The sequence below is a fragment of the Aptenodytes patagonicus genome, chromosome 1 (assembly GCF_965638725.1).
Source record: "Aptenodytes patagonicus chromosome 1, bAptPat1.pri.cur, whole genome shotgun sequence".
NCBI classification, from domain to species: domain Eukaryota; kingdom Metazoa; phylum Chordata; class Aves; order Sphenisciformes; family Spheniscidae; genus Aptenodytes; species Aptenodytes patagonicus.
Genome location: NC_134949.1, coordinates 51,539,694 through 51,565,227, shown reverse-complemented (window position 1 = coordinate 51,565,227; position 25,534 = coordinate 51,539,694). Strand labels below are relative to the sequence as shown.

At 41.1% G+C, this 25,534-nt stretch overlaps 1 protein-coding gene across 1 annotated transcript in view; it reads right to left on the bottom strand.

Moving 5' to 3' along the window:
• Nucleotides 1-25,534, bottom strand: part of PLXNC1 (plexin C1) — a 73,842-nt gene that overhangs the window by 11,777 nt on the left and 36,531 nt on the right. Inside the window, exons 13-23 of the mRNA XM_076328584.1 lie at nucleotides 25,107-25,313; nucleotides 24,803-24,994; nucleotides 21,220-21,319; nucleotides 20,075-20,176; nucleotides 19,585-19,688; nucleotides 15,631-15,672; nucleotides 15,013-15,137; nucleotides 14,252-14,450; nucleotides 12,697-12,843; nucleotides 5,064-5,241; nucleotides 3,761-3,864 (exon numbers count right to left, since the gene is read on the bottom strand). Coding sequence (XP_076184699.1) covers nucleotides 3,761-3,864; nucleotides 5,064-5,241; nucleotides 12,697-12,843; nucleotides 14,252-14,450; nucleotides 15,013-15,137; nucleotides 15,631-15,672; nucleotides 19,585-19,688; nucleotides 20,075-20,176; nucleotides 21,220-21,319; nucleotides 24,803-24,994; nucleotides 25,107-25,313 — 1,500 coding nt within the window. The remainder of the gene's footprint in view (nucleotides 1-3,760; nucleotides 3,865-5,063; nucleotides 5,242-12,696; nucleotides 12,844-14,251; nucleotides 14,451-15,012; nucleotides 15,138-15,630; nucleotides 15,673-19,584; nucleotides 19,689-20,074; nucleotides 20,177-21,219; nucleotides 21,320-24,802; nucleotides 24,995-25,106; nucleotides 25,314-25,534) is intronic.

Below are 25,534 nucleotides of genomic sequence, written 5' to 3'. Positions count from 1 at the left end.
CCCTACGGAGGGGCCATGTTGAGGGTCTAGCCTGGTGCTCCCAAGAACTATTTTCAAACCAAGCAAAATACTTACGGCCCGTGAACCGTAAGGTCAAGATCCATATCTAGCTACCTTGGGATTTCTAGGAAAAATCTTCCCCCCTCCTTCCCTGAAATTATAGTGCTGCCAGGATGGTAACTATTATCTTTAAAAGAAACTGGCAAGTCATGCTTTTATTGTCAATGAGTAACTCAAAAACGGTTCCCACTGAGAACTACACCACTGCTCTGCTGTCAAATGTTGGGTCTTGCCAAGTGCTAGTGTACTTCACTCTATAATTACAAAAACAACTGGCCAGTTCTAGGAAAGGATCTCTGCCAAAATAATTTAAGTGTTTTTTAAACCTTGGCAGCCGGCCTGGTGTGAGAAACCAGTTTAAACATTAAGATACTCTATCAAAAGCTGTGTCTTGGGCCAAAGAAATCTGCACTTACACTTGCTCCTGGAAAGTAAATGCAATCTATTTTATAAGTATGATTTTTTGCAGGGTTTCCATTTATCATACAGTGTTTCAGAGCCCTTTCAGATAACACAGAGCACTTTAAAACCACACTACAAGCAGGAATATGCTCTAAGGCTAGCTTGTGAGGTGACACAAACACCCAGAGAGGAGTCCTACTTGGCCCTGAAGATAGGCAAACAGGAACAGGGCTACCCAGCAGCTTACCCCCTCCCAGAGCGGCGTGGGCAATACGCCGCCTCCACTCCCTCTCCAAGAAGCAGGAGAGCAGCTCAGTGCTGAAATGTGTTGGATCCTGTCCTGAGGGAGACGGCAGGGCTTGGAGGGAGAACTGTGCTTCCCTCCAGGAACCAGAGGCATTGGTGCAGTGAAGCCATGATCCAAACCTCCACTTCAGGTTTTATTTCTGGGATAAATGATGCTTTTAGCATTGACTGGAATATGCTTTCCCTTCTTTATCATTACTGCAGCAGCCATACTTGCTGTTTCTTTCAGTGTGATCCAATAAAAAAAAAAAGCCCTTCTTTTTGTGTCCTGCTGTCTAAATCACTTTTCGTGGTGGGCTGCTCCCATGGGCACCTCAAAACATCTTTACTTTGTCAGGTGCGTTACTGAGGGGGACAAAGAGGAAGAAGGGAAATCTGTTCAGACCCACACAACATGGAGTAGAGCTACTTTGCAAAATAGAAGATGTAGTAGTGTGGCTCTACGCCTCTTCCTTGTTCTCCAGGCCTTCTGTCCTCCCTATAATCCAGTTCTTGTCAGTGAGCTCCCTGGATCACACGTTCAGATTCGCTCTCTGGGGCTGTGCCTGCTCCTGGAACGTGCGGTGCTGCTACAGGTTGAGAAATTGGAGATCTGTGACCGGACAGCAGATCTGAAAGCGGTTCTCTAGCTCTCTTCTTGTGTGGGAAATAGGACAGCATGATAATCAGCAACTTTCTAGTCAAGGCTTGTGGTTATTCTCATGCAAACAATAGTGCAGACCTCATAAATAATCACATCAATAACCCTACTAGGAGCAAAAAATTAGAGCAAAAGGAGCACACAAGTCAGAGACACATGAAAGTCTAGTAAGAGTACAGTGGATTTTTTTCCCTTCAGAAACACACACAAAAATGCAAACATCCCCTACTTGCGCCTTTTAAAAATCAGTGTAGAAACTAAGTCTGCTTTTTCAAGAGTGACTGGTGATTCTGGGACCTTTACAACACAACCCTCATGCTCCAGTATCTTAAAAAGATTTGATGGTACTTCCCAGTTTCAAAAATCTGGTTACTTTCTAGCATTTAAGGCTGGCAAACAAAAAGAAAAATTCAGGCTTGCCACAAAACTCTAGGCACTGTTGAAATGTAAGTTGGAATTCCTCAGGCAACCCCTCACACTGTGTATGCAATGTTCCTTTTTCTTGCTAACTAGACACCTTTACATTCCTTTTTGCATTAATATGCATACAAGAAAATAAACTAGATATGCTAATGGCTGATACTTGCCACTAAGCCACTGCCTGAAACACCACTAATCTTCTCCCTAAAATGTACATTATTTTGTCAGTGTCAGAAGAAGTGAACTAAAATATATAGCAGAGATACCCAGCACAATTTCCATAAGGCAGCTGCTAAGCTATAATTAGTGTAGTTACAGCTTTGCAAAAACAACTGAACCTCCAACCTTACTTGCATTTGCCTGCAGAAACCTCAGACAAAAACAAGGGCTGGGACAAAGATACCCAGGGATGACAGCGGCCAACTGGAGCAGCCTCATTTGCCATGAGGTATGGCACCCATGAGCCATGGGCATGACATGAGCTCAGGAAGAGCAAAAAGCTGCCAGGTACAATCAGGGAGTGCTTGCAATAGCTGCCTGTAGTAAAGAGGGTGGGTGCTATCACATTAGCCAGAAGTTCAAGTATCTAATCAGATTCAAATCTACTTTGACCTTTGCTGCACAGACTCTGACTGCAACACTATAATGTCCTAATTTGTACAAAATCTTTACAAGGGGAGTGGACGAAGTCCCACGTTAATCTATAGACAAGATTCAAGAGAGGCACAGGAAAAGCTGTATTTAAGACACTGGATGGTGACTCAGGACATCGGAGTTCACTGCTGCCTCCCCAGGAGGTAAGGAGAGTAACAAATGCCTACAGCAATCTGTAAAGTGACTCCAAATGAGCTTGCTCCAGATCCGAGCAGCCTTGTGCTCCACCCAAGCTAGGAACAGTCCTGCTAGGACTCCTTGTTCCTCTCTGTGGATGGCACTGTATTTGCTCATGAAGACAGCAACATGCTCAGGGCTGGCTCAGGTTTCTCTGCACCATACTGCCTTGCATGACACAGACTTAAAGCAAAACTTCATAAATATTGATTATCGTGTTAAGAGCCAGACTTTCAAAATCAATGAGGCATGAAGAAAGCTCACTAAAAGCACTCAGAATACTAACCTCATTTCCAAAAGCTATCTCTAAGCATCAAAACGTGAGCTACCATATCACCTGAGGCAAATCATCTGCTGCAGATTTTACCCCAGCCTCTCACCCTCTATTTTGACTAGTGGCAGTGGAAACTCCTTAGACAGGCAATGCTGCTCGCTATGTTTTCGCAATGTGCTACACCCACAAGGGCTCTGCCACCAGTTGCAGCTTTGTGTGTTTTTGCAATGATGGGCAGATTATTGCAGCATTGAAAATGACTGGTTTACAGGTGCAATGGGAAATGGAGGGGAAAACTTACGGTACAAGTGGCAACAGTAGATGGAAGCAGAAACGGAGAGAAAAAGGGAAGGAGACTGACACAGGAGGTCTCAAGAGAAGAGTGAGTAAACTCATCAGTCCTTTTTATTCTGACTCTTAATGAGCTTTCACAAGTATCACTACTGCCTGTTCAGATAATCAAAATATGAGGTGGGAAGAGGTAAACAATTGCTCATGGTGCAACAAAAACTCAGCAGCAGAGACTAGAAAAGACTCAAGGCAATGTTCATAGCTGGAAATCAGACGCTGCTTTAACTGAAATGCTCAACAGAAGTAACGGTTTACCTGGCTTGAACCAAACAACCCTGAAACAAGCAAACCTCTGAAAAGTAACAGAAAACATATGACTCATTGGCAAGAAAGTTGTGTGTCACACATTTCCTTCTGTTGATGATGCTCAACTACCTCTTCAAGATTTTGATCAATCAAGATACTTCGGTGCAAACAGCATTTGGGAGTTGGGGTGAAACTGCTTCTTGATTCATTGGTATGGCTTCCATGCTTACCTCATAATGACCGATGGTATTTAGCTTCCTTATCCCATCCTCCATCACCTCTGAGGAACCATCAATATCTAACAATTCTCTTTGGTGCTCCTCAGACACAAGCTCTGCAGTACGACAGCAACAGAAAACAATTACATCCCAATGGCATTCTCACTGTACAGATGTTTGTAAAGAAAAACAACACCTAATTATTTTTGTACCAGTGGCTCCCAACTGAGCTGTTTCTCTGTCCTTGTACTAAGTCATGAGAGTGGTTTTGCACTCCCACACTACAGATTCCTTTTCTGGGGTGACAGCCTGGGTAGCTTCCATTACTGCAGGCTACTGGTGCTTCACTTTGTGTTGGTAAAGGCAGCGGTTTTGGAGGTGCTTTCACCTACCCTAGCTATTCTGTTGCACAAGCGTGCCCTGGTGTTATGGCCACATTGGGACTAGAAGAAAGGTTTCACAAGCCACTTCTAAGAGATCACGAAAATGAGCTGTACAAGACTGACATAGTATTTGTGAAGGGTGGTCAGGCACTGGTGGTGGATATAAACATCAGATATGAAAGCAAATTATCATCGCTTGCCAACATAGCATCTGAGAAGGTGAGGAAATATCAACGTCTTAGGGAGCAAGTCCGGGAGGTGACAAATGCCAACAATGTAGAGTCTGTTAGATTTCCTATTGGAGCATGTGGGAAGTGGTATGGTGGCAACCACAGGCTTTTATCTCACCTTGGACTCTTGAAAACCTGACAAGAAAAGGTGGCTCATCTGCTCATCTGGAACGGCCTTATTTACATCTGTAGATATTCTACATATCTTTGTGAGTCACATGTGAACTATTACGTAAACCTAATCTGACTGTAAATAAACTATATTTGTGGGTTCTCCTGATCAAGGGAAACACAGGCCTGTTGGAAGGAAGGGTGGTAGGAGAGATAGTACGTAGGTACTAACGTACTTGGTAATCATGATGTGTCATCTTACCTGCTGACAAAATTTATCAACCGGCTGTATTTAGGTGGACGGGCCACCTTACTTAACCCAGAAAAGGAACATATAAATTATACGTGTTCAGTAAATAACACGTGTTTGTTAACTGCATGCTGAAGTCCTTGAAGAAGCGAAGCAGATGTAGTTCCAATGTTCTAACTGGTAGCATAAATGATCTAGTATTTCCCTAGAAATTCCTTACAAAAGCTATGTTCTGCCTAGACACTAAAAAAAAATCAAAGCCAAAGGTAGGAATTCCTAACAAAACTCCACAGACAGACCAGTGAACTCCATGAAAATACAACACAGTGACACTCTCTTACCAAGACCAATTTCATCCAGCTGAAGACCATAGAGAAAGCCATTCTTATTAAGGAAAGCCTGAAGGCTCTTCTCCTTGGCTTGGCCTATGGTGTCGCAGTCCAGAACATTAACTTGGATAGTCTGACAGGCATCTCCACTCTCATTTTCTGGGATTTTTTCAAAGATAATGTTCACTGTCTGGGGAAAGAAACGCATGTTATTCTGACTTACAGGGAACACCTGGCACAAGAAACCTTTAAACTCCTGACAGCAAACCTGAGAGATTTTCAGCATATTTATTATTAAAGCTATTTCAAATAAAGATTATTTGAAGGAATTACACAATGAAGCATTTAGAATTCCTCATGTCTGAAGAATCAAAGATATATAGCTATGTATTTCCAAAAGTGTATTTTGTATTCTGCTTTTGTACAAATCTATTTCAGTGAATTACCCAAAAAAAAGACAGGAGACCAGGACAAATTACAATGCATGTTCTAAAAAAAGCAGATCTTTTATTTAAAATGAATGCCTTTAAAAGCAAAACTGTAAGTGACTAGAGATCTGATAAGGTTGCTAAGTAAGTCATCATGGTAAGCATGCTTGATTTTGAGTGGATAGGAAGCAGTGTTAAAATGCATATTTACACCAGCAGATTATGCCGAGTACCTTGTATCATACAAAAAAATACACCTCCCCTGGAGACATCAGTGTCTGTCTGCATACAGCCATGTCTCTAGAGGCAGCAGAGACAGGGCTACTGCAGAAGCAGTGGAAAGCGAAAGCATGTCGCAGCAGACAGAAGCCAAAGTGGTCCAGATCTGAACAGAAAAGTGCGATTTATTCCATTAGTTATTACTCCAGGTCAAACACCCACACGACCTGCCCAGTTACAACACCCCTGCCCTTTAGCTCACAGCTACTCTTAGCTGGGACACAACTCATCTGCTGGGCTGCACACAAGGTAAGTATGGGCTAGAGGGAGGTGCCAATGAGACTGGGTGACCATCTCCAGGGAATGTTTTTAGTCAGGTCATATTTCTGGTCAGGTCATGCAGATCAACTGCTTCCAAAAGGCAGGGAAAAGGACTGAGCACAGGGTTGCTAATGCCGAGTGATAGTAGCACTCATTTCCAGTGCCATAGCCTGCTCCTTGCAGAGACATCACTGTTCAGCTACATGGATACAGACATTCTGCTGCAGATGTCTTGGGACAGAATTAAAACAAGTGTTTTAGGTGCCAGCACTTGACTGCAAGTGGCACAGGGAAATCTACGTACTCAAACCATTCTGGCTGTTGGACATTTCTGGTATCATACATATCTTCTGACTGAAATGCGAGCACTGCAGGTGTGACTCAGTGAAGGAGTGATCGTTAAAAGAGGAAGCAACTAAAAAATTTTTTTTCTCCTGCTGTCATGCGAAGGAAAGAACTTCTGTCCAGGTTGCTGCAGGGACAATTTTTATCTCTTCTTAGAAAAATGAGTAGTTATTAATAGCTGTAGAATGCTATTTTCTGCTTTATTACCCAGCAAGAGTGGAAATTACGGCACACTGGTGAAAAAAACTTTACTGTTTCTACAGAAGCAAAAGGAGTATTAAAAACAGAGTTGCAAAACTATGAAGATCAGGATTTAACAAAGACTAGGATGTAACTGAAGTAACTGAGAATAACTTAATCAGGACACCGAGATGTTTAATTGTGAGGAAAATGAGTCCATGGAAAGGACAGACAGAACGGAAGAGGAGGATATGTGGGAATGGTGCCTGCAGAAAGAGAAGCAGACTGGATGCCATGCCTCAGGTTGGGATTTCATGCAGAAAATTAGTAAAAAATATATTGGCACAGGAATGAGGGATTCATGCTTGGTTAGGCCCACAGACCAACTGAACAGACAGCAGTCCTGCCCTTGACTTTGATTGCCCTGAGGTCATGGTCTTGTAGGATAAAAACGTGCACAGGGACTAACTGTATTTTGATTTTGGAAAACTCATTTTAATCCAAGTTTTTGTCTCTTCTAGTCTCCGAACTGATGTTTCTGGAGTAGCTACTCACACTTCAACTGATGTTGATTTGTCTTTACATCCTTGGAAGCATTCCTTCCTTTAGTTGATCCTTTCCTCCTAACATTATTCTTACACTGCAATATTCATGTTCCTGCTTCTCCTTCATTTCCTCTTCCCTTCAGGCTGTCAAGAGAAACTGTCTTTTTCGCTGCTGCATTTCCTTTTCAGCACATGCTCTCACACAGATTGCACATAAATGTGCAGCCTCTTCAGTTATTAGCATGCCAGAGTCCTCCCATCCCCACTCATTGTAGGATGACAGGACTGTAAAAAGAGAGAAGTAGTCCTTTATGTAGGTGGAATACAAGTCATTTATGGACTCCTTAATCGAAAGTATCCACAATGTGAGGATAACAACACTACTTTATGACTCAAAGAAGTGGTCAGATGGGAAGAAACATTTAAACACGTAAAAGTCTCTAAACCAAGAGAGCCGGACAGTTTTGCTGATATGATTTCCTGCAGAAGTTAATCTTAAGTGATGAAGCAATTGATGGGGAGCTAGGAAAGCCAATTATTATTATGTCTTCCCTCTGTAACTGAAGTTTTCATAAATCAGATTCAACCTGTCTGACAGCACAATCCCTGGCTTTAGAAACCATTAATCAGAAGCTGACAGTCACCATCACTGCATTTAGACACAAAGTGTAGAACTGGAAAAAGAATCAGAAATGACTGTAAAATTATGAAAGCTCTTTTATGATCAGCTCTGAAAGTCAGAAAACATTTAAGAGAAATCACAGGAGGACACATGGAAGTCACAAGGAAGCATCATCAGGCCCTTTTCTAAGCTCTCTCACTTTGCAAAGGAAACAAAAATACAAGTTAACTTAGGGAAAGATTCAGGAGAAAATTACAGGACATATGGTTCAACCTAGTAATATCTAGAGTTTGAGACTTCATGCACTAGAAATTAGTGATCAGCAACACAAAGTCACGCGGAGGCTTAACACAGGTTGCAAGAATTGTTGGAGGCTACTTAAGGAGCACAAGGCAAGCATCTGCAACTACTTGTATAGGAACTAGCTTGAAACCTAGCTAAAAGACAGCAACAAGTTTTAAAAACATGTTTTCACTCATGCAGTGACAGAAATAATGACATTTGAAGACAATGTTTACGGATGATTTTTCAGATTTGTAGTTTTCTTGAAAATTAATTTCAAACAATGAATTATGTAGTAAAGCTATTAATAATCATGGCAGACAATAAATGAGATGTGGTTTAATAAAGAAATGTGATAATACTATAATTTCTTAGAAGTAATGAAAAATCATCTGGGATATTCAAGGGCTCTTATTCATTACCCTGTTCTCTATTCAGCTATGCATCTGAACAAAGCATATTTCCATTTATCAGACAGACTGAAAAAACAAGAAAAACTTTTGATTGGTATGGAAAGGAGACAGCACCATGACGTACAGCACAATGAAACTGCCTTAAACCTACTCCCCTGCCTCCCAGACTATGAAATACAATAAACAGGAAAAATCAGACTGATTGTATGATCCTCCTGTAGCAGCCAGAACAGTTACCCATGAAGAGGTTATAGAACAGCTAACAGACTGGCATAGAAAATGTTACAGGAGTTATATTTAGGCTAGATGGGCACTACGCAAAGCAACGTTGTACTCTCGATGCTACAGTATGGTACTCAATCTGCATCTAATTCAGAAGACTCTCCTGTAGCCAACATCTGCACTGCTCGTTTCCTAGCGAGGGCTGTTGTATCCTTTTCTGTCGACGAAAATCCCCATATGTCACATGCTTTTAATAGCTTCCTTATCTCTCACAAACTGTGCCTAATAATACCACAACCATGGCGTCTTATCAGGAAATTGGGTTCCCTGTCTCTGCTTTACTCCCTTACAGCCCTCCCACTTCTTTTAACACCCTTCTTTTAACTCGTAAAGCAGCTGAACACTTTAAGCAATCTTCCACCATGTGGCTTTGCTTCACTTTCAATAAAAGGCTGTTGGCTGAACAGGGGAATTAGATCATTTCTTCCCATCTAAAAATGCAAACTCATTTCAGCAAAGAATTCAACAGCCCAAATCCCTTTTTTAAAATAAGCAGTGACTATTCAAAAGAATGCCGGAGCACCAAGTCCACCACATGAAGAAGTCTCCCCTGGTTTTCCACAGGAGAAATTCCACTGAGAACCTCTCCCATGCCAGACTGGCACTGTGTAGCTTTTCTATTTAAAATGAAACATTTCAGTGAAATGCTAAAGCTCTGTGCACCGTGCTTCTTCATTAGTCATTGAGCAAATTATCCACCGAGGAGTGCAGCTGCTTGTCTGCCTGTGAGAAAGCAGGCTTGCTTCCTCAGCCTGTGAAAAGACTCCACGACACATCCAAGTCTCTTTCAAAGCAGTTTTATTTCTCAATACTCAAATATAAGCACAGTGTGAAACCACATAGCCCCTCAGTTCATACTGGACCAGTGCTTTTAGAAGCATCTTTCCTTCAATTCCTCTGCTTGAGCATCTACTTCAGCAGCCCATCTCTGTTCAATATCTGACCCTTTCCAGCAGAGAGGGGTAACAGCAGGGGATTGGCTGGTCCCAAGGTCCGTGGCCTTTTTAAAAAGGCATGGGGCCCAGCCAAGGGACCGCTCTAATACAATTCAAAACCAACACGTTTCTTGGTTCTCTTTTTTCCTGTTACAAATGGCCTGAATTTTAGAAAACCTCTCCCATCCTTCCTTCTTTCTCTATGCCCAGTGCTTCTTCCTTCTCCTGCCCCAAGAATTTATCTGCATAGTGGTGTGTTTAGGTGAAGACCTGTGGAGCTCCCCCTGATTTTTAGGAGCCTGTCTGTATCCTGCTTTTATTAGTTTGGAACTGAAGTCCCAATCCTGAAAGGAGAGATTTGCATGCAGAGTGCCTACACCCTTGTTTGTGCCCTGCCACTGGTTTGAGAGTTGAACTCCCTACCAGATGCATCCCTGCGTCTTCAAATGCCTACATAGCTTAAAAATCTGGACACTGAGTGTCTGCAGATGTGCTTCAGTATCTTTCTATCACCCTCCTTTTGGCTGTGTTTTTATACTTTGCTCTGGACAGGTAGCTTTTAATGTACTGTTAGTGTGGGGCTGTGGAAAGGGGCAAAATAAAATACCAACAAAATACTGCAAGACTCAGAATGTAACTGCAGTGAGCAAATGTGCAAATGCATTTGAAAACTCAGCTCAGAATTTATTCCGTTAGAAAACAAAACCTGCAATCCTTTAGGCAGAAATTTTCTTCCAAAGAAAGCAGAAAATACTTGGTTCCCTGTCTGTACACTCACAGGTCCTGCATGTCATTGCAGTGCATGTGAAGTGGTGTTAGCGAGAGAAGAAAAGCCGACTCCTTCCACTTTAGCATCCTGTTAAATGGTATTCTTGAAGAGAAAACATGCACAGCTGGCCTGCTTCCCCAGCCCAGAAAGCCTCACTGTTCCACTAAATCTTTTCACAGCACAGTTTTAGTTTCCAGCATAAATCTTAGACAAAACACCAAACAAAACTGTTTCCCTGTCCGGCCAGAACTAGAGTCCTTGGGCTCCATCTCTGTAATTTTACTGCAGGATCCTCTCTTCTTTTCTGACGGTTTTAAAGGGAACATTCAGCCACTTCTCAACTAAGTCCAATAAACTGCTGGACCTTAGCGGTGAAAGCTGACTTACTAAGCCTATAACAGTATTACTATCTCCTATTTAAAAGCAGGAATACAAAGTACAAAGGCAGCAAAAAACGTTCGAGAAAGGCTATCTGCTCTCTCACTTCCTCATCCATCCGCAGACAGCCTTCCGCACTGATACCGAGTCCTTCAGACCACTTCCCCTCTTTCCTCTTCACTGCAGGCTGCCCACAAGACCCTATCAGTGACTGCATGCATAGAAGTAGCACTAGGAAAAGTATTTAAGGCAGTGTTCAGCAGTTTCAGAGTCAGCTATCCCCCCAAGGTGCTCTCAATTTGAATTTGTGCTATAAATAAGAAAAGTCAATCAATTCCACAGGACCAGATGTTCCTCCGCAGTCTACTAGCAACAGGCATATTGAGCTTGCTTGAAAATTGTTGCTCTGCGTAACTACTGGGTTTTGTATCCTATGGCTATATATAGAAATATATTTAAGCTTACCCTGGATCCCAAATGCATGCCAGAGTGCAGCGCACAAACAAGGAAACCAAAGATATGGTATTATGTGTTTAATTTTTAGTCACAAACTTCCTTTCCAAATGCACACTGTGGGAACTTAGCTTGAAGTACCTTCAAATGAAATTTCCAACAACAGCTTTGTAAATAGCTATAAGAAGATTTGACTATAAATTTGTCAGTCCAAGAGCTTTCAGCAGAAAATGACAATTCAGAAATGTTTCACAGAAAGGTTGTCATTTCAGTGAGCTTCCTACATGACCCAGTGAGCTAAGTCCAACGGATTGCTGACCAGCCAAAATTTCCAGGGTCATATAGTCTATTACAGTATGTGGCACGTTAGGACCTCCAGGCTCTTGCTACAAAAACGGAAGATGGGCAGACCTAGAAGCTCCAGCCCTACCTGAGGCTCAGGATATGCGCTCTGAAAAGGACTGAATTCTCTTCCAAAGCCACCAGCACTTGCAGTGTCCCTGCCACAGCAGTTGCTGCCCTGGCAGTTTCTGCTCCCAAGCTCTGAAGCCCACTATTCAGTCGCACTTCTCATACTCATACATAGTATGTCTGGAAACTCTGACAGGAAGCCAGGAGTTAAGAAGCAAGGAAGCTATGGAAATGACTGGAAATGCAGATTTTTAAGTTCCCAGACTCAAAATCACTTGGAAATTCTGGAACAAAAGTGCTCTGGTTATTCTGAAAACCTTTTTCAGACCTCCTACTCAAAAAGTCACAATTTTTACATGCTCCAAAGTGCAATAATCCTTGCTGCCCCTTCTCCCCTCAGTGTCAGAATGACAATCAGTAAAGGAATTCCAGCTTTCAAAGAATTCTGGGTGTAACTGTAAAATAGGAAGCACTTTGTAGTTGCTTTGAGAAAGGCAAGAAATCTATGGTAAAGTTCAGAAACTTAGCTAGGCTTCCCAGATACCTTGTTTTTAACCAAGCAACTAATTAAAATCCACCACACTGTAACCTTGCTAATTTGGAGCTAATTTGGAGCTAATAACATGGAAACCCACAGCAAATTATTGCTGCCTGAAGATTAGCCACAAGTAAACACAATAGAAAAATAAAACCTCTGCATTCCATTCTTTCATTCATTGGAAAAGTGTAATTTAGTTTAAATTCTAAGCATATGTTTATATTTTTGTAGTACACTTTAAAATAAGAAGGAATTTTAATACCCTGAGATTTCATTAAACCTAACCTTTGGCAATTAAGGCATGCTGTGAAGCGAGGAGCGAGTGCTATTTGTGAAATATATATTGGTGAAATACCAGCTAGTTAAACTCTATTGCATTTTGAAACTTTGTCGGCAATAACATTTTTATTATCTGGGTACTTAACCATCACCTTAGTGTCTAAGAGCCTTAATTTAGCTTCCTAGAAAAAGAGAAAACATTGTAGTTGTCCATGTTTGGAGGGAACACAAACTGGCAAACATACCACTGTTTTGAATTCAGACACTTGCCACAGCAGCCAGTCTTCGTTAAGCGTGTAGAGGGCTTTGCAAGTTATTGCGTCAACAGGTCCTTTGTTTATCCTCTGATTGAGGGTTGTCACTAGCAAATAGAAAGGTTCACCAATTGTCTCCTAGGACATGAAACAAACGCAAGGAACATGTTTATTTTTGTAATCATTAAATGGGCATGAAGAACTAGAAAAAAATAAAGTGTAAGAAATTAAGTTATTTCCTTTTAACTAACTTGTTATCTTGCAATTAGAAAAGAAAATCCCTCTGAGCAGATTTATCTATTTAGTTGTTTAACCTCCATCCTTTGCTTTTCGGTGTGAAAGTCTCATGCAAATAGCAAGGGACAGCTGGAGTGTGTGGCAAGATAGCTCACAGCCCCTTGCTGTGCACAAGCACACTACAGACAAGCTGCTCCTACTCCACCTGGCAGACGCTTCCTAGTTCCACCAAAGAGCAGGTGGGGGGTGAGACATGCATGTGTTCACACGCATACTTCAGCTATCTCTTCCTTTTTCAGTCTTGTGAGAAAACAAGCTAACAATTAGTTTCCTTTTGAATTGGCATCTCCCCTTGTTGTCCCTGAAAAAAAGCCTTGGGAGCAAGGTGGTGGGACAGACACTGGTGTATCAGCAAAAGAGGGAATTAAACTGGGGCTTCCCTCTCCTGCCTGAACCCCAGGTGCTTCAGGAAAGCACCTGAGAAAGGAAAGATAGATCTTTGTTTCCACGTGACACCATTCCTGCAGCCTGGCTGAGGCATCTCACTGGCACAGATCGATACACAAAGATCACTGGTGTATCGAGAACAGATCTCTCACAGTTCCTTGGCTCTCTCCTGGGGTTTCAGGAAACCGGTGCGAGCTGCTGAGCCTCAAACAATTCTGCTGTTGTATTAATGCAAGGACCGATATGAGCGGTACCAACAGTGCGATACCATCACACCGGTAAGAGAGACAGGAAGCATAACCAAGCACTGAAACACAGAATGAAGTGCTACCAAGTGGGCTAAAATAAACAAACAGTAAAATGAAAGAAAATGCTTGTTTTGTTTCCACTTGAAGTCATTTAGTTCTTGAAAACTGCAATCCTGTTTGGAGGTTAAAAAGTTTGGAAAGAAGTTTAGTTTTCCAAAAGACGGTATTCCTTAAATCTCCAGAACGTGGTAGCTTTCCAACAGCTTGCATAGAAAGGTACAGCTGCATTTTAACAAGTGTGTCAGTCTTTTGGTATGACCACAATACATCTCACAGAGATGAAATAATGTCTGACATGAGAAAAGGATATGCTAGAATTGCAAAATTACCCAAATCTCAGCCAAATAAATGACATGATCATTGCTCACAGATGTGCTCTTTCCTACATCCCATTGATGATAGCTAGCTAAGTCACCTAAACTAGAAGAGCGCACATTAATAATGTTAAATGTTAGACTGAATGCTTTAAACTGATCCCTCTAACAATTCCTATGGAAGAAATCAGTTAAAAAAATTCTTTGCCTATCCTACGTAGTGAAAAGATGTACACATACCCGGAGAAATCCAGAAAGGCAGACAGACATCCAGTTTGTCAGCAATTTTTCTACCACAGATTCAGTTCGTCTGAGCAGGAGCTTAGGCTGTACATTGCTTGACTGCTCCATCAAGTCCTTTGTCAACACTTCCAAAATATGGGTTAGATAAACTAGCTTAGTTTGTAGAGCAATAGTCAAGAAGGATGCAAACAAGCACCTGTAAAAAAAAAAAAAAAAAAAAAAGAAAGAATGCTATAATATTTGGAATTTCTCTTCCCAGTCATCTTTAATAAATGAAACACACTTTAGTGCAGTTCATATCCTAAGTTTTCCCTCCTCAGGCACAGAAACTGTCCACTGATCTCTACAAAAATATAAAAAATGCAAGTCCATCTGCTCCTCTGATTACTTTTTAAACACAGAATTTGTGTCTCTAAATTTAATTCTGCAGAACAACACCTGCTTCAGTGACAGAACATCTCTAAACTGTAGAACTGTTGATCTAACTGCAGGAAGTGTTTACAGCTTTGAAGTGAGTTTTCCTGCTCCTTTGCCTCTTTGTTTACATGTACAAACATTCTGATTTCTCTTTAATGGCTTGTTTTAATGGCAATGTTTTTTCTTCCTCAGTGTGTGCAGATGGAGAAGATGGAAAAATGCTCTGGAGTAATGCAAGCTTGTTTTGCAAGAAGTAGAAATTACATTTTTGTGCTACAATCCATGCTGTTTTTTCCTGCTAATTCTTTGTCTTGAAGATGATAAGCATAATCATACTATACCTGTCTTTCACAGAGAAATTTTTCTGCTTTTCAAGGGTGTGAATGAGAGTAACAAGAAAGTTCTTGTTACAAATTAAAGCATGCAACATGTTGAAGCTTTCATCCTTGCTCGTTTGGTCTCTGCTCTGGAATAGTTAAACAAAAACAAGCAAACTGTAGTTTGGCTATGATGGATTCTTAACGCTCAGAAAAATGGTAAGCAACATATGGCATAAGATCCTGGCCTCATTCAAATCAGTGGGAATTTTGCATTTATTTCATGGGTCTCAGGATTTTACCAAAGATGCATTTGCGGTTGTGTACAACACAGAGTACACATGCGCAGAGCATACATTTTCTGTCATATACACAAAGTAATGCCAATAGTTAAGTTTGCCTGTCATCTCCCATGACTAGATTCTGTTTATTTTATTTAAATAAGTCATAATATACATTGGGTAACAGCATCTTACATATCAAATTCTTCTTATATATAAATCCATGTAACCCTCCTCATGGGGGAAGGGAACATACTGAAAATGCAATCTGATGTGTTCTAGGGCAACACTGAGATAAGGGATACAATCACTCTTGAAAAAATATTTATTAATTAAGGCATATCACACTACATCAACTTACCTGTGGCATGTCTTCACTGAAGATGGATGCAAAGCCTCCTGACTAAAATATAAGACAGGTGATATTTATCATTCTTACGTATACCAAAAGTTTCTAACACATGTATGTTAAACATGCCAAGCATGTTCCTGATGGCATACAACTTGAAATAAAACAATTGAAATGCTGGCTTCTAATGTGGCTACAATATAAAAACTCTACACAAGAACTTCTGCAAAGGTGCTGCCAAGGTTCACTGAAAAGTGAACTCTCAAAGATGACCTAGTATCGACTTCAGTGTTACTGTGTGTGTTACTCTATGCTGCTGAGCTGCACTAGCATAGCCGTCAACTAATGCTCCGCAGGAAAAGCTGTTTATTACCCTCATCTGCAAATGTGCTGGTGTGCAAGGGGTGCTGCAGGCTGCATCCTTCTCGGACGGCAATGATAGCCTTTGGTATACAGGGTTTCTGTAACAGAGTGACACTTGAGTTCATCTGCCTCCATTCATTTCAAGGCACTTTATGAATGTTCACTAATGAACTCTCCAGGAGGTCCATGCTGTCAGCCTCCAGAGAGGCACAGGTGCCACCACACATCCAGTCCTAGCGAAAGCTCTCACAACAAAGGGAAGCCCCCAGTTCTCAAATACATTGTCAATGCCTCTTGTCTGACTCTTACCACCTGTAAGGTCCCAACACAGCTGCATGTTCCCAAAGCAGCACCCTTGAGCAACAAATTCACACTAGTAACATTTACTGTCATCTGCTTTATCTGTGATGCTGGCAGCCCCTAGTTTCCTTATAGAATCATAGAATGGTAGAATGGTTTGGGTTGCAAGGGACCTTCAAAGATCATCTAGTCCAACCCCCTGCCATGGGCAGGGACATCTTTCAGCAGATCGGGTTGCTCAAAGTCCCGTCCAACCCGACCTTGACCACTTCCAGGGATGGGGCATCCACAACTTCTCTGGGCAACCTGTTCCAGTGTCTCACCATCCTCATTGTAATTTCTTCCTTATGTCCAATCTAAATCTATCCTCTTTCAGTTTAAAACCATTGCCCCTTGTCCTGTCACTACAGGCCCTGGTAAGAAGTCTCTCTCCATCTTTCTTATAAGCCCCCTTTAAGTACTGATAGGCTGCAATAAGGTCTCCCCAGAGCCTTCTCTTCTCTAGGCTGAACAACCCCAACTCTCTCAGCCTTTCTTCATAGGAGAGGTGTCCCAGCCCTCTGACCACTTTTGTGGCCCTCCTCTGGACCCACTCTAATAGGTCCATGTCTTTCTTGTGCTGGGGACCCCAGAGCTGGATGCAGTACTCCAGGTGGGGTCTCATGAGGGCAGAGCAGAGGGGGAGAATCACCTCCCTCAACCTGCTGGCCAGGCTTCTTTTTATGCAGCCCAGGGTACAGTTGGCTTTCTGGGCTGCGAGCGCACATTGCTGGCTCACATCTAATTTTTCATCTACATATCTGATTTTTCATTCCTCCCTTTCCTCATGCCTCCTGTTCTCTTCTCCCCTACCATACTCTTATTCCTCTTTCTCCACTGGCTATTTCCATTTTTCCAGAACTCCTTCAGCACCCCTAACACCACCTACCAATAAAACACACACACACAGAGTGCAACAACCAGAACCACGTTAAAGGTTAAAAATGCTTGTGAACAGGGAACAAGCATGGCAGCATTCCCAAACAATGTGGGAAATTGAGGGAAAACAGAAATAATAACCCAAATTTAACAAGTAAAGCAAAAATCAGGCTGAACATAAGGAATATTTTAAGAATAGATGTAATATCCATTTAACACCACAAGCATTAGCACAAAACAAAAGCTATCAAGCTAGATTAAATATAGAAAATTGAAGCAGCAGGAAGCTAGAAGCTCAAAATCAAGATGGGGTCCACCATTTAATTTTAGGCATCTGACTCCCTCTTTAAACAACTCACCCCATCCTGAGACAGATGTCTCAGGCAAGTGGGATGAATCACTTCCTTGAGCTGCCTGTCTCTGCACTGACTACAGAAGATGCTCAGTGAACAGCTTTGATGTCCATGTTTAAACAGCTTAGATTAGATGAGACAAAGCCCATCGAACACACTGGAAGGCAGAAAGAGTACAATATAGACATCATTCAAACACACGAGGTTAGTAAGGGAAGTCGTGGTTTGTCACTTCGACCCTTCTGTCAACCCTTCTGACACTCGGTTGCCATCTATTACTCCATCGCCTTTTCTATTAATCTGTAGTATTTGTTTAGTAGAGCACTGCTCTCCTACCACATTCATACAGCACAAGGCATGTTTGGACACTCCCGCAACGTAAACGGTAAGTACTTAGCAGGAAAAATTGGTACACAATACATTAAATAACTTGCCTGACACCACATGTCTGTAGAGAGCTAATAGCGGCAAGTTTACCTTCGTGGTATCAGTATTTCAAACAGAGACAAAATCCAATTGGAATTGTTTCCAGGACGTGCAGTGGCATGAAACTTGCCAAGGCAAAACAGGAGCCCTTCCCTTTCTGACCTCACATAATGCAACAGAGTGGCAGACTTTGTGCCTTTTTTTCTTTCCTTTCTATTTGCATAAAGCAAAGCATTTCCACCCAGACAGCTTCTGCAGACTGTTACTGTTTTGACAGGGGACTACCACTAGGAAAAGATATTCCTAAAAATAAAACCACTATTTTAATGCTAATATGCCTGGCAACAAAACAAACTGAAAGGAAAGAGATGCAGAAAGTAAGGTTTCCTTGGTCCATTTTCTTCAAACCTCCTAGTGACCCCGTACAAATTAGACTGGGGGCATCACAGCAGTACCAGAAGAGATACTCCCAGTTTCCTTTGGTGTGAGAAGTGGACTCAAAGTGTACAAAGATTATGCATGTGTAATTTTTAAATATTATTCTGCCTTAGTATCTGATATTTGGCATTGTACGAAAAAAGGCCCTGATTCTGCACTATCACATGTGTTTATCACAATAAGCTTTTAGTGGGATCACACACAGCGATAAAGTGAAGCAGTGTGCAAATAAGACTGCAGGACTGGGCTGCAGCAATGATGAGTAACGCATGAAGACTAGTAGATAATTTGCATACATACCAGCTATACCCTAAAATACCACAGCACTAACCAAGGGTTTCTACTCATTGGTGTCAGTCACACAGCAAAATATCACCAGCTGAGATCACAGCTTCTGCCAGTTAGTAAATGCCGGTAAGCACTGGTTAACATCATGATATAATTTTGAAAGCTGTGGCAAATGCACTTATCAGCATCGTAATGTGCCACATATGCAAAATATAGCAAGAGAAGGAAAACATTCAAGAGAAGGAAAACATTCAGGAGAAGGCCTCTTCAGTCCTCTGACGCAGTGGCACAAACTGCTCCAAAGAACAATGAAAATATCCACCTCTAAACTGGACAGCACTTAAGTACTTATGTAATTTTTAAGCATTTGACTTGCGCTCCTTTGAATCAAGGTCTTACCATTTCTGTCAGCAGCTTGGAGCAGAAAGTCAGCACGACCTTAGAGCCATTTCTTCATCCCACAAATCTAATTAGGAAGTGTCATGACGTTAGCTAGCATGTTAGCTAGCCTGACTGTTAATTTAACTAGTTATAGCGTGGAAAGTGAAAGCATGAGAACAAAAAAGCAATGGATAAATTATAGCATAGTTAGGATGGCCTGAAAGGCAAGCAGCTTAGTGAGGCTGGGCAAAAAAGAAACGGATGCACACACAACCCTTGAAAATTCAGCAACGGTCCTTTATCTACAGCAATTAGGCTTGGTTAAATATAGAGATGTACGGCCTTAAGTGTTCTTTGGTAATTCTTGATTTAAGAAAAGTTTCTTGTGAAAACAATGTGCAATTACTATGTAGTATTTACTTCAGTTATTTGATCCTGACCTTCCTAGCTTTTTCATTATTAGGCAGGGCTGACAACTGAAAGACTTGTAAATATTTACCTCTGGAAAGAAAGTTCTAAGAGCAAAGTGTTTGTAGTCAAGGAAGGGAACGGTTCCAAAACTATCCACCACGTCTAATTCATCCATCTGCAGTTCAGCAAATCCTGAAAAAGCACCCCCCCTCCCCACCCAGAGAGTTAGTTCAGTTGACACAAAATCATCTTCACAATTATAACTTGGCCCCAGTGGGTGTTCCTTAAAAAACAGTTTTCAGGGAAGAGGGGTTGTTTTTCTAGCTGAAGCTCTTATGAGTGGGAAAGTACCAATCCATTTTTTTCCCCACTTTTGTTGAAGGAAATATTACATGCAATCCTATTAGCTCAGTGCTATCTCTACTGCAGTGCACACCGACATTAAAGAGGAACTCTGATACAACACAAAAATATTCTAACAGCTATAACATTAAAATGTTTACATAATGTGAGCTTCTTGACAGTTTCAGTTCAGAAATTATGCTGTACTTAAGCTCTACAAAGCTTTTTAGACCTACCCTCGCGTATTTCCTTCCGAATCTCATACTCCAGCAGTTCAAGTTGCTGACTCTGTTTACGAGTTAACTCTTTGGATTTGTATCTAGTAACTACGAATGCCGCTAAAAGGGAAGAAAAAAAGATTCTGAGTACAGAAACTGCAGAACAGACAACCCCTATACAAGACATATTTTAATATTACTTTAAGAAACAGAAAGATTAATATACATTTGCACTCTCCAGGGGGATTACTGTTTCTACTGTTGTCAGTGTGCTAGTACCCATGAGCCCTAGTTATCTGGATCTAAACCGCAATGTTTAATAAAAACCATCCCTTTTAACAAGGTCTTAGAATTGTCAATCCAACTTTATTTGAAAGTACAGCACACCCTGCTATGTACAACCTGCACAGTGAGACACAGAATCTAAAAACCACTTCTACTACTAGCAACCTGCTTAAAGTAGCACTGATTAAACAGGAAAAACAGTTGTTTTGAACAGGAAATCCACTTCCAAATCGTTAACTTCTCTAAAGCTTATTTTGAGAGAGTAAAGGCACGAGATATGGTTCCTGTAAAGGTAATGCACTTTTTAAAAAGAAACCCAACCAAACAAAAGAACAAACCCCTAAATTTACTACAATAAATGAAAATTTATCAAATATATAACCAGGTCAAAACATTCAGAAAAAAGGCATGAGAAAAAGAGGAGGGGATAACTATTTATCTCCCTCAATTTAGTAATGACCTACAAATTCATGAATGATCCAAATGAGACTGAGCAGAAACACCACAAACACTGCCTGAGGATAAGGAGTTTGTTAGGGAACATCTGCCCCAGGGACAGGAGGGGAGCCCAGCTCTCAGAGCTGGAAAGGCCCAAGCTGTGGCACAAGGATGTCAGTCCTATGGCTTGCCTCACTAAATGGTGGTAAGTAATCCCGGCAGAACAGCCAAAACTACTGTCTTGTAACATGCTGTAGTCTGACAAGACGGACTTCACCACCAGTCCAGAGTTAACTTTGTCCACTCTTACTGGGAACAGGGGAAAACCACCAGACTGTTTGTGACAGTCCCAAACATGCATGCGTGTATGTATATGTGTTTATGTGTCATGATTATACCCTTCAGCAAATCAAAAACTGAAAACACATTACCGTACTTACCTATAATGACACCCACTACAATAGGCAGCAAAATAAGAACATATAAATATATGTGTGATGATGTTGGTTTGACTTCGTGCTCAAAATTTCCTAATTTGACCTGAAGAAAAATAATGGCTGTGTTAATAGAGGACAGGTATTATATATCAGTGCTTAAAATGACATTTAATGCATAAAAAAAAATGTATTTTAGGGACATGAAGGACCCTGGTTCTGGAGATTATTGGGAAGACAGCAGCAATTCGGGAAAACATACGTGAACCAACAGCAACTTAACTTTTACTGTATTTGATGTTTAAGCAGGATAACAGAGCATTGACAAGAGAAAAATGTGGAGGTCCTCATGCAGCACCAAATTTTGCCATTGCTCTCGCTGCAAACTAGAGCCCTCAAATGAACGGCAAGATCTGGCCTCCAGCTGGCCAAGTGGCTCACGCACTTCAGAATTGCTGCTAAACGTTCTGGCATTTTGAAGCGAGGAAGGCACGTCTTGGTAGTTAAAAACATTCCTTTGCACTCACAGTGTTACTCTGCTGAGCAGAAAAGTAAGATAAGACTCACGCAAATAATGAGGGAAGTAAAATTTTTGATAGACGCCTGGCCCACAGCCCTCTTCCCTACTTCTTTGCAGAAGTTTCAACCTCTTTATGGAGAATGTAGGGCATTCCTGAACGTCCGCTTAAGAACAAATACAACATACAATACATGTACAACATCCCCCAGCAGTCACTGGGCTTGTCAAAGGCAGGACAGGCATTAATTCTTAGGAATACACAAAAGTGCTGAAGTCTGCCAGATGCCAAACTGAGGCATTCACCACTGATAATTACGGCAGAAGAATTTCACAAAGGAGGATCTCAGAGGACTGTGAAAGCACATAAATAAAGGGTAGCTAAGACTATAAACAGACTAGAAGCAAAAATACGCTTTGACACAGAAAAAGAATACCACCAAGTGCCAGGGATAATTGAAAAGGAGAGTTGGGTTGAAATTATTTTGGGTTACAGCAGGGAAGGCAGAGATCTGGTGATTTCAATCACTGGCTTGTCACAGGAGGTGAGCAGCCAGGGCAGCTGGACACTACCAAATGGATAGTCACATCGCAGCTACACGGACATGAGCAAGCAAAGAAACCCCACAGGGCTGGAAGGACACATCCTTCGTATTTCTGAGGCTACAAAGAACAGAAGACAAAGCAGACCTCTTTCCTCCATAAAATGTACTTTTTCTTCAGTTGTTTATGTGTTTTCACAGCTCCTCTACAAAGTACTTTCGGTCTGAGCTTTCCTAGGATCCCATTTGCCTTTTCTAAGGGTGAAATGCATTGGTGGCTAAATACATTAATCATCCCGTGACTAATACACCCGACTTTCTCCACTTGTCATGTCCAACCAAAGCATTCCTAAAGCAGAAATTCCTGTTACTCATCCCTGCTTATTGTAAACTGAGGCAAAGCATTCATTTAGTTTTCCATTCATACTCAGATTATCTTTAACCTTCACCATAACCTTCCGACTCAGTGGCCCCATTTCTTTCCTTATCTTTTATTTATCTTGCTTATGAATTGCAGACTAAATAAGGTACACCTGAATTCATCCGATTCCTATTCCTAAATTCATTTTATTTTTCCTGCATGACATTATAAAACCTCCTCTGGACTGGTAATGCCTCTGAGCTTTATGTAATCAGCAAATGTTATTAGTGCATATCTTATTTTTGTGCTCAAGTCACTAGTGATATTAAATAATATCTGTATGAAAATCAACATTGCCCAGAGTCAGCTCCCCATACACAGCATCCAGTTTTTCTAATCCCTAGCGTCTTCATAATCACCATGTTAAGTAGTTTACTGAATGACTTCCAGGTACATGTGATCTACTGCTTTTTTGTTGTTGAGGAAATCACTCATCTTACCAAATAAAGATTTCGAGCATAATCTGCTTTTATTAAAAAGAAGTTGACAATTATCCCATTTTCCATTTACTTCCAGGTCTTTCATGAGTCCCTCATTCAAAATACATTATAAAGCTTTACATAGAGCTAGGATTAAATCAGCAAGCCTCTATTTGCCTAGTTTTTTTTTTTTCTTTTAAATACTGGATTTGTATTTGCTGCTTTCCAGTCATACAGTACCTCTCCTGACTTTAGTTTTATTAAAAATCTCTCCTACTAAGCCTACAATGTCATGCACCAGTTCTTTCTCAGTGCTGTGATGGGAATGATCCTGTCCCAGCTGTCTTGAGCCCCTTGATCTATCTGAATCTTGCTTCTGTCACAAGAATGGCATTTTCTTCTTTGACACCTCCGTTCAGACTGATCATCCTGTCTTTGACCCTATACTCAATATCCTCTTCCTTCCTGAAAACTAAAGCAAGAGATACATTTATTCTTGGGCCATACCTATCTTTTATGCCCAGCTTACCCTTTCTTCAGAGTGGCCCTACTTCTTCTATGATGATTTATTTACAAGATTGAAAAAACACGTGATGATTTCCTACTTCAACATTTTTCTTGATGTTGGAAAAAATAATTTTTAAGGTACCAGAAGTGAAATGTTACCTTATAACTATTGCATTTGATATGCCTTAGCGAAGTGGTGACCTTTCTATGACAGTCACTCCTATGAAGCTTGCAGGATGAACATGTGATATTGCAAAGCAACGTTAATATTTAAATGCGACACCAATCTCAGAAAGGCTTTTCCATGCCATAATTGGCTCAGATGTCAGGATCCACAGATGGAGGATCAGTTAACAGTGATATGAAATTGAGAATAGCTTTGTTAATCTTTACTGTGAGCCATATGCCTTGAAGTCAATAGAGTTATTTCAGTTTTATACCACCATACACTTTAATAAGAGTCTGGCATAATTTTTCTCCCTCATAAACGGTGATGATTGCTTTTTAAAAAATTCATATCTTCATCTTATTCATGGAGCAAATACCTTAAGCTGCCATTTAGCTTTGACATCCATGCTAATGTTCTTATATTTGGGGCTGGCTTTGTGCCATATGTTCATAGCATTTTGGCCTCCCCGGTGCACGCTGAATTTTACCCCCTTTTTCATCCGGAAATGCCTTCTCTTCTGTCTTAGTGGTGATCACTATGCACTGTTCAAGATCCTTATCTACTTTAGTGGGAAAAAGTGAATGGGAGGACACAATCCTTTTCCTCATGGCCACACTGCAGCAGCAGATTGCTTACAGATCTAAGATGAGGGGCTCTCCTGGAGCCAGTGATGCTTCATTGGTGATGTCTGTGCTGCAGCCAGAGGTCTGACAAGCTACTGCTCTCCTGGAACTCAGCAGCAGTGAGCTCAGCTTGGACCACAAAGCCTATCTCTGACACTACAGCAGTAACCAGACAGTAAATGAACTCGGCACTGTTAGTGGCACCCAAGCTAGGCAGGCATGCTTAGATGTGAGGAAGATAACCAGACTACCGAGTACCAGGAGAACAAAAAATGCATCCAGTTCCTCCCTCTGTAGAGTATTCATGATCAGAGCATTAATACTACATTTTACTACATTTGCATAAACATTCAAGCATTGTTAAATTGCAACAAAAGGGAATTCTACTTACAAAAACTTTCACTGTGGAAAAGTCAATCTTGTCTGTTCCTTCCCTTTTGAATTTGCACAGTATGGTGCTACGATCTGGTTTTTTGGTAATATTTTGGACGCTGAACCATATCTTTTTGGTCTGCGCACCACTCATATATGACAGATAAACCTCTACCTCAGTTTTAGAAATATTCAAGTTGTCTGTTTCTTTCTAGAGGGAAAAAATTGAAGATAATAAACAGTCACTAAATACAGTAAGAAATAAAATGATCCCCAACGACTATTTTAAATAAGGAATTAAAGTTTATTACTTTCAAACTTACATATATTTTTAATTCCAGGTCAGGATCCAGCTCAGTGTGTAGCTGGTAGTTAATGAACACTGGGTCAGGGTGATAGTGTAATTTTACACATGGTATAAAGGTAGTTTCCACTTTTAACATCATATCAACAACTTTACCCTCTGTTGCATGGCTCAGGCTTGGAGTTAAGTAATGATATTCAGATTCATTTCCAGGACACCTAGAGACCTAGAAATGCAATAGCAAAACTGTAACGGTCATTAAGTACTCAACAGTGGGTACAATTACAAACAGAGGCACTCAAAATCATTTTAACATCTTCCTGGCTTCACACAGATACCTGCTAAACCTCTTCTCTGCGATCGGGGCTGCATGCAGAGCACCTGGGAAAGTTCCTGTGTTAAGCTTGTGTCTACTTTTAAGCACATTTATCACACACTCTGCATGCT